The sequence below is a fragment of the Carassius gibelio genome, chromosome B2 (assembly GCF_023724105.1).
Source record: "Carassius gibelio isolate Cgi1373 ecotype wild population from Czech Republic chromosome B2, carGib1.2-hapl.c, whole genome shotgun sequence".
Lineage (NCBI taxonomy): Eukaryota > Metazoa > Chordata > Actinopteri > Cypriniformes > Cyprinidae > Carassius > Carassius gibelio.
This window is the reverse complement of record NC_068397.1, coordinates 21,265,063-21,285,362: the sequence shown is the minus strand read 5'-3', so window position 1 is coordinate 21,285,362 and position 20,300 is coordinate 21,265,063. Positions and strand designations below refer to the sequence as shown.

Genomic DNA, 20,300 nt, shown 5'->3' with positions numbered 1-20,300 from the left:
AGGATTAGGCAATCGGAACAATTTCAACAAGGGGGGCAATAATTTGGCTGGGAGTCGAAAATAGGCACAACACTGTAAAGTAGCGATCAACGATAAAGTGCAACAATAAGCACAACGCTCTTTTTGTTAAATGTTCATTTTCATGAACAATAATAGCCATTATAAAAGTATATAAGTACAACTTATAAGAGGCTTATATCAGAGAAAATATAGACAAAAGCTGTTGAGACAAACGTATGCTACTAATTCAGCTATGTACCTAGGTAAAGTTCAAAGTAAATATATAAAGTTAAACATAACTTTGAGCTCAGCCAAATCGATATGACCAGACAATTATCTATGTGAAAATATAAAATAATAATTATATATGTGTGTATATGTATATATATATATATATATATATATATATATATATATATATATATATATATATATATATATATATATATATAAATTGTGTGTGTGTGTGTGTGTGTGTGTGTGTTTGTGTTTGTGAACTCTGATGTAAATAAACCCAACACACATGGTCAGCAGAGCGGAACGAGTGAAGGATAATTGCCAACTCTCGCGAGACAAATAAGCAACCGCAGCTTAAAAAACAAGCCCAAAACAAGCAGAACAGGATTGGAGAGATGGAGAAAGAGAAAAACACAAGAGTTTCGAATGGAAGCTGTAACATAGCCACATATTTATAGCCTACTAAAATAAGGATTTTCGAACCTTACTCTCAGTATTAGTATAGGACTATTTTTTTATTACTGCCCGTGATAATTAATACATAAAAAAAGTAAAAAAATTAAATAAAATTGGCTTAAAGAAAATCATCCTGCTACATCTACTTCTTTCATCGCTTGGGTTACAGTATCATGCGCGTTAACTGGTTGGCTATTAACTGTGAGCAGACAGAGTGTCATTCAATGCATTGGAAAATATGGCGGACATAAATAAAGAAACAAAGTCAAGTTTCCATAACAAGCAACCATATTTTTTTAAATAAGCCCCCAAAAAAACTCAACCCAGGATTTTTTCACACAAAAAAAAAAGAAAAAAAAAAGAAGCCCAAAGTCACGTATAATATGTGGACTTGGCAACTCTGGTGAAGCAGAAGCTTTATCCCAATGTATCGCACAAAAGTGACGATTCTAGTCAACAAATCAATGTTTTGCAGTGAGTTTAGCTCCACCCTTTTTATACCCTTTGCTATGCTAGGTACCCCAATGGAAGGGTACCAAAAAAAGTGAGAAATACATGTTTCTCAATTAAATTATTTATGCATTCATGTTATACCATTGCTTGTATTCTCATGATAAATTCACTTTTGTTTCCTGTTCATAAAATCCATTTATACTTGGCCACACAAATGTATTTTTGCAAAACCGACATGAACCATGCCATGTGAATACCGGATCTCATTTTCATGACTATGCTAAGTAAAGTATGTTGATGTTGATTTCTAAGTAAAGTAGTAGTTATGTTACAAGTGTGCCATTCTAACATGCATTTTTGCAGTGCAAAAACCTGCATTTTATTTAATAACCAACCACAATGCAGATTAACCAAGTGTTAAATGTTTTTAAACACCACATCTCTACTGTATTTCATTCTATTACGTGTGAACACAAAGAAACAGGTCTAACACTGACTGTGTCCTATATGTGATTCCACGATCCAAATCAAAAACTCACACTCAGTAAATGCCAATGAAATTATGTATTTTGAGCCCTCTACTTTTTGACACAGTGTTTCACTTTTTAGTGCACTTGTTAAAATGCTTCTTTTTTTGTGTGTGTGGTTTTGTAGGGAAGGTGACATGAGCTGTCATCTCTGTGATGAGAATGGAGCGCTCAATCAGTATGCCTATGAGGCCACTTCACCTCATGCCTGTGATTCCACTGGATACTGGACACCAGAGGAAGCAGTGGGTTAGTAGTCAGTCATTCTTCATTATAACATTAGTGACACAACTGTACTTCATACTTGTTCAGGTGGAATGACACACATCATAAAAAAAAAGACTCATTGCTGTTGGGCTGTTTATCAGTACTGGTGAAATCCTGTTCGGTCAATCAAATTAGAGGACCCGGACAAATTGCTGTAGTATAGTTTTTGTATCATGATCTAACAAATCTCTTCCACATGCATATGTCATGAATTGTAAGATGGTGAGCGCATGACTGAATGCCGTCTCTGACATAAATGTTGCTGGATGTGTGCGTGATCCTAAACACACCACTGAAAATGTCACAAATGATCGTCAATGTAAAAAAACAATACCTGCTCTTTGATTAATGAGGATAGAGAGAATTTAGCCCTGGCTTCTTTCTCCGAACTTGTGCATTCACATTCAGGTGGATCGTTCAGACTCATGCGGGCCAGGTGCGTGCAAGTCTGGAAAAATTTAGGGAATAAATCATTAAATCATAATTGCCTGGATAAAGAACACTCTTTTTGCCATCAATGAATAAAAAAGGCCCTTGGCACAGCTTCAAGTTTTGGTAATATTGGGTGGCGTCCATGAGCGGCCCGTCATAAAAAGCGATGTGTATCCTGTGCAGCTTTTCAACTTTATACCTCACGTAACAGATGTTGCTGATTACTCTAATCAGAAATCTCTTAGCATCTGGTCTGCCCACTCACTGACGTGTCATGGATTAGCCTGTGCTTTGAAAAGTCCACCCAAAATGTGGAAATCCTCCACCGGTAAGCAGCCGTTTTCATAAAGCACAGTATCATGAGAGAGGTCAAACATAAAATCATCCAGCTAGGTGGTAGTGGAGAGTGATTTTTGGCCCGGAGTCTTATTTTGAGAAACAGATTGATGAGAAATGAAGTCTTAAATTGTAAAATAAAAATATATATATATCTCTAAGAAAACAATATCTTTGCAATATTAATGATGAATGAGATTTAATACCATCGGTTCAGGTCTGTAATAAATTACGGTAACCTATTGTTTTTGGTTTATTTTTAAAAACATGATAAAGTGCATGATGACTACCTAATGTGAATTATTTTGTCGGTCAGTTAATCATGTCAGAAAGACTTTAGGAGCAATATGACAACACTGTTTGTGCAGTATGAAATAATGCTCATGGTAATACCACGGTGAATCATTTGATAACTCTATTAACGCAGGCCAATTCGATACCAACAAATCATACAGTACTTGGATCTCAGATCTCACATCTTGTAGCGCTCGCCCCTGCTTACCTGCACCTTAGCCTCTGTATGTGCTATAAGACAGCTTTTCGAGAAATAAGGCTGGAGCCAGGGTGAGCAGAGACCTGGTTAAGGTTGCTGAAAGAAGGAAGGATGACACGCTCACAGATCTTGCCGCATTGCTTCTCCCGACGGGAGCATTACACCACATCTGATACAGTCATTAATTCTACCCTGTGTGGAGGCCCTCGCTCTGTTTATCTGACCAATTGAGTTTTATGGTTTGCCTTGGCCTGCTCCTGTTTACCCTGTACACATCCACACATGTGAGGCCACGCTGGGTGCAAAGGAGCGCTCTGTGACTCAAGGCTGCTCTCTGTCTATCTGTCTCTTTCAACCTGGAGTACAGTTTAATCTATCATTGTAAAACCTTTCGGAGGCAGAGAGTTCACATGGCCTGATATTAAGACTTGTGCTCTTTACATTAATGCACAATAGGAGGAGTTCACTAAACCGTTGTGTCACTTTAGCATGCATTATTATCTGGGCATAAAACTGTCTGATTTACAAATTAACCCTATTTAAATCAGTTTAACAAGGTTATATCCATTTCCTTTCTATTTAAATGATAATTATTATAGATAATTTATAACAGGGTTATTAAGGGAAAAACAGTACTTTTTCCCTGGAGTAATTAACAACACACTGCTTTTGGCTGCAGAAAGGCAGGCTAAGATTTCTTTGGTACATACATCCAGTATAAAAAAGCAAATCAGAATACATAAGCCAATATCCTGACAGGTTTATTTAAATTATAAATATTAACCCTTTTACAACATTTTTTATTGTTCATAAAGTCTAACTTTTATTTACCTATATATATATATTGCAGCTTTCACAAAAAAATAAAAATGAATATTAAGCAGAACTTCTGTTAGCATCAATATGTTAGTCTTAAGGTTATCTACTGTATAAGTCAGTGTACTCCAAAACAGTTACAAAATTCAGACATATGTAAATATGCTTTCGATTGGTGCAAATGAGGTCTGGTTTCACGCCAACCACGACAGCATACACAGTCTGATCTGGACTTTGGCTCCGATCCAGAGATGCGATCACATGGAGCGGCAGGTCATATGCACAAGTCTGCATTTGGTAAAAACGTTTACAACTACACTATTTTGTTTTAGTAAGAGTTTCATATTGAATCTAGGGGGTAATATATAAGACTGTGGCTGTCAAATGTGGATTTACTTAGTTCAACATCGCTGATCCGAGCAGACATAATCAAAACACTATTGGCTTAGAAAAGGGGCGGGGCTGCTTGATATATCCCACCCTCTTTTCCTGTTTCAGTTGAAATTACGTCACCACATAGAATAACGCTGCTTGTTTCAATGCACTTCAGGGGACCTTTAAGTATACAAAAAATAAATAAAAATATAAATTTAAAAGCTGTGATTTTAAATTGTAATAATATATCATAATATTTCACAGTCACAGTCTCTAATTTCCAAGGAAAGGGGTAATACAAAGCATGTAGGAGACACACGTACTATATCAGGGTAGACGTATGACATCAGAAGAGGGTACATAGGGCAGACAATACTTAAAATACAGGACTAAACTAGGTAATTAATGAGACACATCTGACACATCTAATTAATGAGACACATCTGAACCCCCCCCCCCCCCCCCCCAGCCACCATGTGTTAGCGAGACTGTATCCCCAAGGCTCTCCTGGGACTACCTTTCCCTGTATCGCTCCTGTTCTTCAGGCCACCGCGGGCATTAACTCTTAGTATAATAAATTATTTTGTGAGCCCTGTCTGTCCCAATTAAGGCGCCAATCTCTCTCCTTTGCCAAGTTGCACCTGGGTCTTATGGTCGATTGAGGTCTGGGGAAATGTGCTTCACATCCATTGCCAAGACATGTGGTTTTTCCCAGACACTCTCTCTTTCTGTTTTCCCTTTCACTCGGTTTCTCCCTCTTTGCCTCCCATCCTGTCTTTTTTTGAAAATTGTCATAACAAGATTGAAGATTCAAGAGATTAAATGGTTGTTCATAATAAACACACAGAATTGCTCAGTTCCAAAATCTAGTGAGCTACCTGCAGAGGCAGCATTTTAAAATCCAATGCTCCCAGCGCCAATGCTGTTATAAAAAGATTTGCAAATTAATTAAGCTGCTTTTATTTTAATTCTAATTAGAAAGAATTGCATGCATCCTTCACAAAGAAGTTGCATTTTAATGAATGCAAGTTACTTTTAATTACATTGAATTCACTTGATTTGAAACTTTTTTTTACTTAATTTCTGAGCTGACTTATTAACAGATAATGGGATTCTATATTTGTTAATGCTTATTGTTTTACCTTTTTGTTAGCTTAGTAACATGCTAACATCATACATAAAGAATTATTCCTTAGTAGCAACAAGGCAGCTCAAAGAGATAATAAGTGCACTTATAAGTGCAGTGTACAAAGCAGCCCACTATTTTGTCAAGTTTTTTCATGCATTGCTATGGAAATGCCCGTTTTAGGGATTATATGCCAATTTTGTTGCAATGAATTATCTCATCCTTCCAGGTGTATGTCCCATTTGCCAAAAAGATCCTTAGCTTTTGATGGCAAGTTACAATATTTTCTTTTTGACTTTGGATGAGGTTTACATGTGTTTTTGCAGGGGCCCCTGATGTGTACCAGCCATGTGAGCCCAGCATGCAAGCCTGGAGTCCTGAAGTTAACCTGTATGAGCCCAACATGACTACACCATGCCCCCAGATTGAGGGCTGTGTGCTGGAATTGCACTTCCTTCACCCGGTTGTCCCTGACGGTTTGACCGTATGGATCACTTACACCTCAGCCAGTGAGTACTGTCTATCAGCAGGCTTATATCAAACACCTGTCATTATGGGAATATACACTATACTGTTCAAAAGTGAGGGATCAGCAAGATTTGTTTTGTTTTGTACCGAAATTAATACTTTTAAGCAAGGGCACATTAAACTGAAATGTTGTAATTACAGTTTCTACAAAAATGTTAGGGGCAGTCATGGCCTAATGGATAGAGAGTAAGACTTGTACCTTGAAGGTTGCGGGTTTGAGTCTCAATTCTGGCAGGGATTGGAGGTGGGGAGAGTGAATAACCAGCGCTCTCTCCACCTTCAATATCACAACTGAGGTGAGACCCTTGAGCAAGGCAGCGAACCCCCAACTGCTCCCATTGGCTGACCACTGATCTCAATGTGTGTTCACTGTGTTTGTGTGTGTTCATTACTATGTACTGAATGCACTCTCAAAAAAAAAAAAAAGGGTAAAAAAGCTGTCACTGGGGCGGTACCTTTAGGTACACTTTTGTACCTTTTAGGTCCTAAGATGTACACTTTAGGTACTAATATGAACCTTTAAGGTAGCAACATGGACTCTTTAGGTACAAGGTTGTGTCTTTTAAAAGGTACCACCACAGTGACAACTTTTGCACTTTTTTTTTCTGAGAGTGTGTGCACTTGGATGGGTTAAATGCAGAGCACAAATTCTGAGTATGGGACACCATACTTGGCCACATGCCACTTCACTTTCAAAAATATTAAACACCACAACTGTTTTCAACATTTATTATAGTAATGGATGTTTCTTGCGCACCATATAAGCATATTAAAATGATTTCTGAAGGATCATGCGATACTGGAGACTGGAGAAATGGCTTCTGACGGTTCAGCTTTCCCATGACAGGAATAAATAGGATTTTAAAATATATTTGAAATAATTTAATTGTGAAACTATTTCACAATATTACATTTGTATTTCCTTGTATTTTCGATCAAATAAATGCAGCCTAGTGAACACGACAGACTTCAAATACATTACAAAAAATCTTACCAACCCCTAACTCATGAACACAGTGTATGAAAGTTTTGTGTGAATTATAATTATTTATTTTTTTTCACAGATCAAAAGGCAATTGCTAATATTGTGCTCATAACTGAGAATGGCGAGATGATCCACACAGGTCCTCAGCATGCTTTCTGTGACATTCCTTTGACCCTCCATTTACATACTAGTAAGAAGGTCAAGGCCGTTAAAATCTCCACCTTTGATAAGAAGCTGGAGATCGATGCTGTTTTGCTGACCTCGCGGCCCCAAAATCCTCTCTGCTCTGGTTGCCGCCCCCTTCTCTACAGAGTGCTTAGAGAACCACCAATCAGAGGGGACCAGAGTCCCGTCATCGTCAAACAGCCCACATACACTGACAGGTAAGAATATGCGTCTCTGTATGATTAACAAAAGCACTTTGTTTTGTGCACAGACACTTTGAAAGACTATATATTTTTTATATTTATCTGAAATTGGCGAGTCATTAATAATACTGTCAAGCGTTTTCAAATAATAATGTCTCTGTCATGTTTTTATTGTCTTTTTAGCTGATTTACAGCATTTCTGGGAGTATTATTTTAAGTGTGGCTTAAGTATAAATGCTGAACATGTTGTGTTTCTAAAACTGTCAATGAATCGTATCTTCGGCATATCACTATTCAAGTATTGAGCAATGGTTTTCGCCTGACAAAAATAGTTTCCACAGCCAACACAATAAGAAGAATAACAATATCATGGTTTTGACGTTGTCATTTCGTTAGCCATTAATTTTACAAGTATCAACGCATAGCCAATTTCTGTTCAATTCCTGTTACATTTTATTCTGCTTGTTCCAGTACAAATTCATCAGCGGGCACTGGATTGTTGTTCCAGTACTTGCAATAGGTCAAAATGTCCAGAGATTAATAGTCTGGATCAGAGAATGTAACATATCCAGAAAAGTTTCTTCCACAAGTCCTGTAAGCTCAGAAAGATGGAAACTCTACTGGGAATTGAGCTATGTGGATAGGGAAAGGAAAGAAAGACAGATTGGATCTGCGAGAGAGGTAGAGAGAGAGAAAGAGAGAGAGAAAGACAGAGAGAGAAAGAGAGAGAGTGGTACAATGAAACCCTGGAATATAAACCAAATGTGACCGCTTTAACCGTAGAAACAGTAAACACCCATGGCTGTTTGTAGCTGCTCTGAAATTCTTTCCAATCTCTTGCTGAAGGGAATAGTGTGCTTGATGTAGTTAGTGTGCAGTAAGTTAGAGACCTGTCATTTGGCATGCAGGGAGACAAAAGAGTGACAAGGAGTACAGGGGAAAAAGTGATTGGGAATGAAGATGGTTCTGTGGGAAAGTAGGCTACAGTGCCACCATGAGGTCTGCAGCAAAAACAAAGCACTTTCCATGTAATGGGTAAGGAAACAGGAAACAGCCAGTGAAAGGAGGTGCTTAACCTTCAGAAAATGTTGATCGTTAACCTTGGGAGGACCCATACTAAATATTATATGAGCTGTTTTATTTTCTATGCATTTTATATGAGGTTTGTGGATTTTGCCAACATTTAGGGGGCAGTAATATTAAATCCCAGTTTTGTATGAAAGTTGATTTTGTTGTATTCTAGAACAATAAATAAATAAAATAAATACAAAATCATAATAGTAATTATTATTAATAATAATAGTTAAAGAATGTAAATATTGAACTATTGTATTGAAAGTTTGTGGTCCATATTTAAGTCTGTTATGCTTACGTAGACTGCTTTTATTTGATCAAAATACAGTAAAAACAGTATCTTAGTGAAATATTATTATTTGCTATTTTAATTCAAAGTAATTGTTATGGGCACACTTACATTATTTTGAAAATATTTACAAGTATATACATTTAGCTATTTATGTTATTATGCTTGATATAATAAAATATATTTTATATATGAACATGACATTTTTCTTAACTATACACATGCACGTGTGTGTATTCATTTATGTACAGTACACAATAAATATACACAGTATACACTCATACATTTTGTAAACAAAAACTTTTATGTCCTGCTAGCAGACAATCACTTTGCATTTTGACTAAGTCCGTCTCCAGCAACATGTTTTTGTTGTTGCTCTTTTTTTTTCTTCTCTGCAGCACTTTTCATATTCTTTATACTAAATAAATAATAATAAATAAAAAACTGCTTTCTATTGGAATATATTTTTAAATGTAATTTATTTCTGTAATTTCTGTATTTCGTTACAGTCCAGTCCATTCCAGTCTTTAGTGTCACATGATCCAGAAATCATTTTAATATGCCGATTTGCTGATTCTAAATATTTAAAACAGTTGAGTAATTATTTTTTGAAGGTTTCTTTGATGGATATAAAGATCAGCATTCACCTGAAATAAAAAGCTTTTGGAACATTATACAGTATTACATTTATAAGCTTTTATTTATTTATTTTTATTTTATTTTAAGAAATGATAGAAATTAATAACTTTATCTAGCAAGGATGCTTTAAATTGATCAAAAATGATGATAAAGACATTTCTAATGTTACAAGATTTCTATTTCATATAAATGCTGTTCTTCTGAACTCTCTATTCATCAAAGAAACCTGAATTTTTCAACATAACAATAAATAATTTTTGAGCAGCAAATCAGAATATTAGAGTGATTTCTGAAGGGTCATGCGACTGAAGTAATAATACAAAAAATATATAGCTTTAAAATCGCAGGAATAAGTTACATTTTGAAATATTTTCAAATAAAAAACTTTTAAATAGTAAAAATATTTCAACATGCTACTGTTTTTACTGTATTTTGGATTAAATTAATGCAGGCTTGGTGAGCAGAAGAGAATTCTTTAAAAACATAAAAAATCTTACTCTTCAAATACTAAAGTAGTTTTACTTTTGTACTTTTGTTGCCAAACATTAGAGTGGCTTATTAGATTCAATTATTTACTTGTTCTGCTGTAAAAAAATGCAAACTAATTGTGTGTTATGTTCTCCTTAGTCACCTAGATGAAGGTTTCATGGTTCTTATGGCTATTCTAATGTACAGTTGCCAAATAAAATATGTTATACCTCACCAGAGGAGGTCTTGTTCTGTAGGTCACTGCCTTTCTCTGTAACTGGCTGTGCTACGAATAAAGAAATATGACTTTATCTTATCACTTGCTCAGAATCCTTCATTGGATCTCCCTTTGCGACCTCTGAACAATAGCTTTAAGTATTCTCGCTCCCCTTTCCTGTCCCTGGAAGTAATCCATAATTAATAAGAGCAATTTGTTGAGTAATAAGACCTGCTGGAGAAAGTAGATGATGCTCAGTTAGCTAGGCGTCCTCTTACCTCGGCCGGAAAACGACTGAAATAAAACAAGCCTTGGCAATCATGGCTAGACTCTTTTTATAGGGTCATTCAATCAGATCAGATCGATACCCCCGAGGTACATCACAGCGCGACATGCAGTGATACCCTCAACATTAAAAGGTCATTTCCATATTTAACAACGCTAGATTTCAGATCACCCTGAGAATAGATATAGCTTAGATCAGGTATTTCTGCAGCATATTTCAGGTTCATATTGTGCATTTGAGCTGTTGTGCTGAAAATCAGCACGTCTGTGGTTTTTCAATATGATTTATGATCACTTTTAAAGGAAAAGTTCACCCCAAAATTACAACTTGCTGAAAATGTCCTCTTTCTCAGACCATCCAGATAAATACCAAGATGTAGTTAAGTTTAAATAATCAATTTTGGGAACGTTACTTTAAAAAAGTAATTAGTTATAGTTACTCACTACTTGTTCCAAAAAGTAGCTGAGTTAGTAACTGAATTACTATATAATAAAAGTAACTCGTTTCCAGGGAAAGTAACTATTTGCGTTACTGTAAAAAAAAAAAAAAAAAAAGGTGTTCGTACATAACTTTCAATATTTATTGCACGTCAACAGACAGCAAGAGTTTTATCCTGCACTTCCAAGTATTATCATTGTAAGAAAAGTGTTGTTGGCCACTAGCTGTATATATATCACATATTACATTTACACATTACACGCACGTTCTTGCCTTTCACCACAATGAATTTGAATTAGTGCTTATATCTCCACCTTGAAAATGCCAGCTTTTCATCGGATTTCTCCTGACTCGCCATCTCTGCTGCTGCTGCGAATCTCGCGTCCGTTTGTGTGTTTGACGCCGCTGGCTAAAAACACTGGCTCTGATTGGCTACCATGAAACACATGACTCTGCCTTAGCCAATCATAATCGCTTATCTCGTTATTAACCCACCTCCTCACTCGCTGTGTGAGCCAGGGGTGCGTTCGGATTACATAGTTTATTAAATCAATGCATAGTAACGCACCGCATATAACGTCCAGTAATGTTAACGGCGTTATAACGACAGGAAAAGTAATTAGTTAGATTACCCCGTTACTGAAAAAATAACGGCGTTATTCCAAACACGGATCATAATTAGGCTATCCATTTGTTTGCACACAAGCAGTAGTGGTGTGTTATTGCTAAATGATTCAGTTTTTTTAACAGTGTTTTAATACATTTTTTAAGGAATAATCCAGTAACTCACCCATAAAGACTCCTGGATAAATCATTGTTTTTGAACAAAATAGTTGAATGAATGATTTGATTACTAACCTGCAAAAAGAGTCACCAAACCCCCCCTCCCACCACTAATAATTCATTCATTCAAAATTCTTAATGCTCTCACTGCTTGCTTTTTGTTTAACTATGTAGATTTTGTTCTGAATGTGTTTGTGTGCTTAGTGATGCGCAGAGGGACGTTCAGTACCTGTACAGGATCCAGGTGGAATCAGACGGTTTGTTCAGTGAACTTTCCCCAGGCCTGGTTTACACTCATGGAGAACATTTCTGTGGTGATGGCACGATACAGGGGTCAGTATAAACTTGTAGGGTCCATCAGAGGCTTTGCATGTTATGGGCTTTAGTTATTGTTAAAGAATGTTTCATATTTTTGAGTATTTGTTTGAGTCTTTTGTGTTTTGAAACATAGCCAAAGACCTTCCACATATTTCATAACTGTAACCCTTGGCATTGCTCTCTCTCCCCCACAGGACTGAGGCTTGTGATGACGGGAATCTCTTAGATGGAGACGGCTGCTCAAAAAAATGCCAAGTTGAAGCAGGTTTCAAGTGTCATGGTGAGTCACACTCGAAAACAAATACTGTCCATTGAGAACTATGGGCCTCCGACTGTAAACACCACAACATAAGCACCAGAAAACTTCCACACAAGACAATAAACCCGGGTAATAATCATAACCAGCTCTCAAAACAAAACAAAGCAAACCAAAACAATATTGAAAACTACTACTGTTTTTCTCTCATTGTGAAATTGAAGGAATTGTGAAGGTCGTCATATTCAAAAATCCAAAAACGGCAAAGCCCCTAATAATTATTATGCCTGAAGTATTCCTTCTAGACCTCAGAATTAGGAATAAATTGCAACAGACAGTGACAATTTCCTCAATCCATTCTAATAAAACTAGATGATATTTGTCATCAAATACAGACAATAATTAAGAGTTCAAATTTAACATTGTTTAAATCATCTTCTGTAATCTGCAAATGGGAAAATGTACAAATAAAGAAAGGTTGCATGAAAAATTTAAATGTTGCATGTTAGGTAGCAAAACATATACACAAATTGATTACATTTTAATATTTGTTAAGAAATCATCTGTAGACATGTGGGATGAAAATAAAATATAAGCTAGAAAAAGTATATATATATATATATATATATATATATATATATATATATATATATATATATATATATATACACATACATATATAAGGTCTGAGGAAGTTCACTTGACCGAAAGTTTACTAATAAAAATATTTTTGTGATGATCCAATTTTATATATTATGCAGGATTTGTACTTTTTTTCAATTTAAAATATATATTAAAATAGAAAACAGTTTCTGTTAAATTAATGATATTTAATGATTATGTAGTATTACATTTATTATATTAATATAATTAGAAATATTATTGTATTTTTATAAATATTTTGTTGGTGAGCATGAGAGACCCCACTTTCATAAACATTAAAATCTTGCAGAACCCAATCTTTTGATCTCAGTTTGTAAATAATTATTTAACTTACACATTGTTATTTCTATTCCTAATTCTGATAGAAAGCAATATATATATATATATATATATATATATATATATATATATATATATATATGTAGGAAAAACTTAATTATTAAGATCTTACTGTTATTTTTATTTCTAGGCTGACCAGAAAAAAAAAAAAAAACCTCATTATGAATTATGAGTAATTTTCTTGACAACAAAGTCCGTGATATCTGACAATTCGGTCTGAATATTTGCGCAATACATATGCATTCAAAGATTCAATCCAGATTGCAACGTATCCAGTCCAAACAGTGTACAACATTTTAGGTAATTTACTGTAACACAGCCGGTGGTATTTTATATAATCAACATCATCTTATTCAATATTGTCAAAGTTTTTTGTCATCACACTATTGGAAATGGTCCAAAGTGTTGCACATACAGTGTTTCGTAAGCTGCAATGGATCTTCTTAACAATCAGTACAATCTAACTGTACACCATTGTTACATAATGCACCTGAGTGAGAGGAAATGCAGAACAGGAAGACTCACAGGAAATGCTAGGAGAAAAAAAGGCAAATACTTCACCAATTTAGTCAATGTTGTTTTCGTGACTGAAAGCGCTACATTTTCTGGGAGCATAAAGCATGAGAAGCCTCTAATTCAAACAGGACCATGGACGAAGCAGCGACTGACTCACATACCTCAAACTTGTACTGAATGTAATGTTTTCATAGTAGCCTGTAACCGCATTTTTGTGGATTTAGGGCATTCGGGAATGGCTTTTTTGCAATATTTACTCTAATACCACATTAGGAGCTCTCATATATTATCTCCACGAGCGTATTTGGGGAGCAAAGATCAACAAAGCTTAGGAGTAAAGCCTTTGGCATTGGCATGTGGGTTAGGTCAGCTGTTCTGCAGCAGAGACGGCCAATCAAATGCTTGTGTTTTTCATTTGTTGGTAGAACCCTTTTGAGCCCCTCGCCTTTGATAAGCTGTTCCCGTCGATGAGTCATCTTCCTCTTACCTTTCAGCATTCTCAGACAAGAGCTCATGCAAGATTCTGATGTCATTCACACGTGTCGCTCTCTAACAAATTCGCTTTAATGGCATGCTAATTCCCCTTTTAGCCCCACGTGCACTTCTGTCATAACTCGTTCATACGCCATGACATCATCCACATATTTGTATGAGTGTTTAGTTAATCGTCCCGGTGGAATCACGTTCCTTTTTATTTTCAATTCACACATAAGTGAAGCCGAGTCTCACTGACTTGCTATGAAAACACAATTAGATCTTGGCAGTGGAGTCATTATTTGTTACTTATGATGAGTTTGTGCTCACTCTCTCTTGATTTTTCTGTCTCTCTCAGGTCGGCCGAGCCTGTGCTATGTTTTTGAAGGGGACGGAGTGTGTGAGGAGTTCGAAAGACGTTCCAGCATCCAGGACTGTGGCTTTTTCACTCCCCAGGGGTTCGCTGATCAGTGGGCGTCCACCGCCTCAGGCTCGCATCAGGACGAGAGCTGCCCTGCCTCAAAGGTCACCGGGGAGCCTGTGCTCACTCAGGTACACAAACTGTTGAGAATTCATTAGCCATTATGAACCATTTATCTGCCTCCCTAATGAAAATCGTCTTAAATGAACCACTCAAATGATCTAAAAATCTGTTATGGTTTGAAAATTTGAAAAGGTTTTTTACATTTTAGATATCCCTTGTCTTTTTATATCCTCATCAGATGTGCAAGTCGCAGTATTTTGACATTAATGAAGTGGTGGCTCATGACGCCTGGAGCCCCTGTACTGCCCATTTAAATGGTTACTATACCAAGGATCAGCCTGTCTGGCTAAAGGTACACACACATTTGCTCGGTGAGCAAACATTGAGCATAAAGACTTTGAATTTGACGGATTATTCAATCTATATTGGGCCATTTGATGTAAGTATTAGCTTACCCCTCTACTACAAGGCTGTCTGTCAATAATTAATGCACTATTTTGTCATATATGCTTGAGTAAATTTAAAATATTTTGTAAAATAAGAAAAAAATATAATTAATTGTAAGTAGTAAATTTGATGTTTATCTGCTTACCATCAGGGCATCCAAGATATAGTTGACTTTGTTTCTTCAGTAGAGCACAAACCAAGATTTTTTACACAAATTGTTCATGTCTGTCATTCTTATAATGGATGTGAATGGGAATCACCACTAAAACATACAATAAAACAAAACACACACACACACACAAAAAAAACATAAACAAACAAAAACAAATGAAATCCTGTGGCTCGTGACAATACATTGATGTGTAAAGACACAGAAAGATCGGTCTGTGCAAGAAACCGAAAAGTATCTACATAATTTTTTACCTATGATTCACGCAATGTCCAAACTGTTAGAACTTTCCTGAACGCATCCTTCTGAGCATGTTCTCAGAAGAATGCGCTCAGGAGAGTTCTAACATACTGTTCTGTTGTAAATACTTTTCACTTTCTTGCACAGACCGACCGTTTTTTGTCTTTGCACATCAATGAATCATCACCAGCCGCAGGGTTTAATTTGGTTTTGTTTGTGTATGTTTTTTTTAGTTTTAGTTTTATTGAATGTTTTAGCCATGATTCCAATCCACTTAGATTATAAGAGTGATAGACTGCAACGGTTTGTGTAAAAAATCATGGTTTGTGCTCTACTGAAGAAACAAAGCCACATACATCTTGGATTCCCTTGGGGTAAGCAGATAAACATCAAATTTTCATTTTTGGGCGAACTATCCCTTTAAGCAAGGATGCATTAAATGGATGAAAAGTGGCAGTAAAGGTTTTGATAATAATACTAAAGATTTCTATATCAAATAATGCTGTTCTTTTGAACCTTCTTTTCATATAAGAATTCACAGAAAGGGTTTCCACTTAAATATTAAGCAGCACAACGGTTTTCAGCATTGCTAATAAAAAGAACTGTTTCTTGAGAACCAGAGCAGCATACTAGTATGATTTCTGAAGGATAATAAAAATTACATTTTAAATTGTAATATGTAGTATTTTTTTGATAAAATAAATGCAGGTTTGATGAACATAAGAGACTTAAAAAAAATATTATTCGCCTTAATAAACTCCTAATTTGCTGCTTAATAGTTAATAAGGTAGTTGTTGAGTTTAGGTATTGGTTAGGATTAGGCATACAGAATATGTTCATGCAGAATATCTGCTTTATACATAATAATAAACAGCCAAAATGTTTTAATATTAGACATGCTAATACTAGTTGATAGTGAGAATTTGTACCCATACCTATAAAGTTCCCACATTTTTATGTGCCATCCATGGCCATTTACACTGTTCATAAATTATGTTAGCTAAGGAGCCATATATTAATTACTAATAATACTGATACTTTGTTTTGCAGGTAGGATTTGAGCGACCGGGTGTAGCAGCCTCTGTTATCATCTACCTTGCATATGATGGTAATTGGCAATGCGAAAATTGCAGGAAAACAGTGACCATTGAACTGTGTGACACCACCGGAAAAAAACACAATCTTGGTAACGAATAACACATCTTTAATTTGATTGTGAAAGATTGTCAATTTTGTATTTTTATGTGACTTTGTTGTGTGTGCCTGTCCACAGGTTCGTACAAGCTGTCATGTCAGTATAACCCCCTAGTGGTGAACGTGACTCATAACCTGAGTTTGCCCTTCTACCAGACTTCAGCAGTGCAGCTGAACTTCTCGTCCTCTCAAGTGGCAGTGTTGGCGGTTGCATTGCGAACATCTTGTCACTTCAGCGCCTTTGCCCTGACCGGGTGCGCTGAGGGTGGGGTCTCCCACGACCTACGAGCACACACACAAACACACAAACATACAGTACACACATACACCATTAGACGTGGATCAAAAAAAATTAATCAAAGCTGCCCTAAGACAAGAACACATTTTGATTGTAGGTTTAGGACAACTTTGATGAAAGGTTTTGAACCACTTCAATTGTTGAATGTTGAATAGTGAATATATAAGCACTGTAAGTAAGTGCGTTTTTTAAAAGAGTCTAATAGATCAAATTTATTTGATGAAAAATATAGTAAAATAGTATTACTTTTTTTTCTTTTGTTCTGTAGTTTATTCCAATGATGGTGAATTTTCAGCAGCCATTTCTCCAGTCTTCAGTGTTACATGATTCTCGAGAAATCACCCTAATATTCTGATTTTGTGCACAAGAAACTTCCCTGATTATTATCAGTGTTGAAAACATTTGTGCTGCTTAATATTTTCATGGAAACCATTAGTTTTTTTCTCCCCAAGATTTCTTGTATAAATAAAAAGCTCAAAAGAACAGCAATTACTTGAAAAATTTACATTTTGTAACATTGTGAATGGCTTTACTCTCACTTTTAAACAATTTAATGTGTTCTAGCTGAATTAAAAATATAATTTCTTTGAAAAAAATAAATAAATAAATGACATAACCCAAACTTTTGAATGGTAGTGTATATAAAAGACTAATAGATCATACACTTACACAGAGACACGGATACAAATGCAAACTATTCCATCGTGCTTGATGGTGGATATGATGTCTGTCAATGTTTACAAATAATAATTAAATTAATATGTGTTTTTCTCCCTCAGATGTGTGCGTAGGCTGTGCAGTACTGAGTCATGCAGTCCTCTAAACGTCGAACATGCTTCAGTCCGCTGTACTCCAGTCATAGACTCCAAACACTGCTCTGTTTCTTGTCATCGGGGCTATATGCTCACTGTTCTCCATGGCCAGGGCATTCCTTCTCATCAAGTGCGTTCTAGTATTGGTAACATCCTGCTTCTGTCTCTCTGCAATAAACCCTTTAAGAAAGAAAAATCCGATCTCCTTGATATCTAGTTTCTATTAAGCAGCAGTGAGATTAAATGAGTACATATCCCTTTTTCTGAAGATTTTGTTTTATTTATTTACTTTTTATTTCCTGAGAAGAGATCTTAACAATGACTGTGTTCATATTCTGCTCATGATTGAATCAGTAATTTTCCAATTAGTACATGATCCAACAATTTGACTAATACAGCCATATGCCAACCATCTTGTTCAGATTTCTAGGAATATTGGCTTAATCGGGTCACGTAAATTCAGAAAGTCCACCATAAGTTAACTGGCGGCCCATTTATACAGTATGTGCACATGTCCAAACAAAGATAATTTAGGGTGATATTAGATATACACAGTGTTTATTCAATGGTTTGACTTTTTCGCAACTGTTTTGGAGCAAGAAACATTTTGCAAACATAAAAAGAAAGGTCTACTTTTCTAAGTCTTGTTACGTACGTTTTGCAAATCATCACATTCCTGTTTGTTATTGCGAAAGAGCTGATTAAATTATTGTGGAGAATTACTCAAATGCAGTGTAAGGGCAAGAGCATCTACAGTAATTCTAGAAGACAGGAGCAGGAACCCACATGTCTTAGTTTATTCAGATTTTTGCGAAAATACCAGAATTTTCCAGTAACTGTGGCGAACATAAATGCTTACAATCATGACATTTACCAAAACACAAAAGTCTGTGAATTCAAACATTCCTCATCAAGTTATCTAAGAAAATATATTTACACTGATTTTGTTACAACATCCTATTTGTGTCAAGTGAAATACTGTCATGTTGTCTAATGAGACTATTGAAACTATATGGCATTATAAGTCTTTTTGTTTTGTTTTGTTTTGTCCTCTCCTCTTTTCAGACGGAAGCAGAGCTGATTTGTTTGCATGGCGTGTGGGACCGTGTAGTGAGCTGTCAGCCAGTGGACTGCGGCCCACCTCCTCAGTCTCACGTCTACTTTGCCTCCTTCTTGTGTCCCTGGGGCACCACATTCGGCAAGCAGTGCACCTTTTCCTGTAACGCCCCGGCGATCCTGCAAGGTGAGGACGGGAACTGGGCTACAGTGTGAGACCTGAGGGTTTCTGGATTCCTTACATTCAGTGCATGTGTCTGTTTCTGTGAGACTTTGGGCTTCCTTTCTAAAATAATAAGACTTTAAGTCAATAATTGTATATTTGTGGGTGATATGAACCCTTCTTGTGTGTTTGCCCATGTACACTGGAAAAAATCCAACAAATAATTGTGCTTTTTGGCATTCCTGAGGTCATTTGACTCAGAACTGCTAGTTGCGGCAACATTAACGAACATATAAATATTACTGCAAACAAATAATATGTATTATCATAAAATCGTTGAATAATTGTACTGTCATTTTATTTAATGATAGTCTAAAACCATAAAAATGATTTTGTTACTTGAAACAAAATAAACTTTAATAATATAGTATTAATAATAATATTTTATTATTAATAATACATTATTTTTATTATATTATAAAATATGTCATTGATTTGTTTGCTGTGGTGAGGGGTTTTCTGTTTTTTGAGGCAAATAGTGATTTAAAGCTGGACACAATGATAGTCAAAGTGCAGTTGTTTAGAGAACTCCAATCATTTTTTTTTTTTTTTTTTTTTTACAGTGCTAAGCTAAATATTTGCATTTTTGTATGTATGTGTGCTTACACACAGTATATAGTCATTTGTGTGTCAGTGTTGTTCTTGCACTCATTCAGGAACTGTGCGTCGGTCTGGCTGTGGTCCCAGCTCTCTTTCCTGGCTGTGTAAATAGAAAAGTAATCCTGAGCTGCAGGAGAACAGCACACAGGTGGAGATAGGAAGCAAGCAAGTAGGCGAAAACAAGAGTGCGTTTCATCCCATACTATTGAAGCCCCCAGAGAGCCCCTCATTTAGGACAGCGTAGAGCAGGCTGGCACTTGGCCCTCTTGCCTCTGGATAACTATGGCAAGGTGGCTCAGGGGTCGAGGGGCCACTCCTCACACGCTCACATATTTGTTTTAAATGCAGGCTTTTGATGGATCGGTCCAATTTTTTTCTTTTGGCAGGGAGCAGTGCAGTCTGTGGTCAGTGGCTTCACTGGAAGGTCCAGGACATTGCATCACTGAGTAGCTATGCTTATTGGTCTTGATGGCGAGGTTCTTGTACTGTAGTGCTTTAAAGTGATGGGCTGTAGTGCTCCTTTGGGAGTTTTTAAAATCTATTCATGACTTGACATTAATTGGAACACACAAAAATAAAACAGTGATTTATGTACTTAGTGAAAGACTCTTTTTTTTC

General features: G+C 36.1%; 1 protein-coding gene across 2 annotated transcripts in view; it reads left to right on the top strand.

Moving 5' to 3' along the window:
- The window catches only part of LOC127951227 (pappalysin-2-like), a 54,284-nt gene that overhangs the window by 16,682 nt on the left and 17,302 nt on the right, over positions 1 to 20,300 (top strand). For both annotated transcript variants that reach the window (XM_052549031.1, XM_052549030.1), the window contains exons 6-16: positions 1,801 to 1,922; positions 5,845 to 6,027; positions 7,111 to 7,414; positions 11,798 to 11,926; positions 12,106 to 12,191; positions 14,518 to 14,711; positions 14,882 to 14,995; positions 16,550 to 16,685; positions 16,773 to 16,947; positions 17,771 to 17,933; positions 18,869 to 19,046. In XM_052549031.1, the coding sequence (XP_052404991.1) occupies positions 1,801 to 1,922; positions 5,845 to 6,027; positions 7,111 to 7,414; positions 11,798 to 11,926; positions 12,106 to 12,191; positions 14,518 to 14,711; positions 14,882 to 14,995; positions 16,550 to 16,685; positions 16,773 to 16,947; positions 17,771 to 17,933; positions 18,869 to 19,046 (1,784 nt within the window). The remainder of the gene's footprint in view (positions 1 to 1,800; positions 1,923 to 5,844; positions 6,028 to 7,110; positions 7,415 to 11,797; positions 11,927 to 12,105; positions 12,192 to 14,517; positions 14,712 to 14,881; positions 14,996 to 16,549; positions 16,686 to 16,772; positions 16,948 to 17,770; positions 17,934 to 18,868; positions 19,047 to 20,300) is intronic.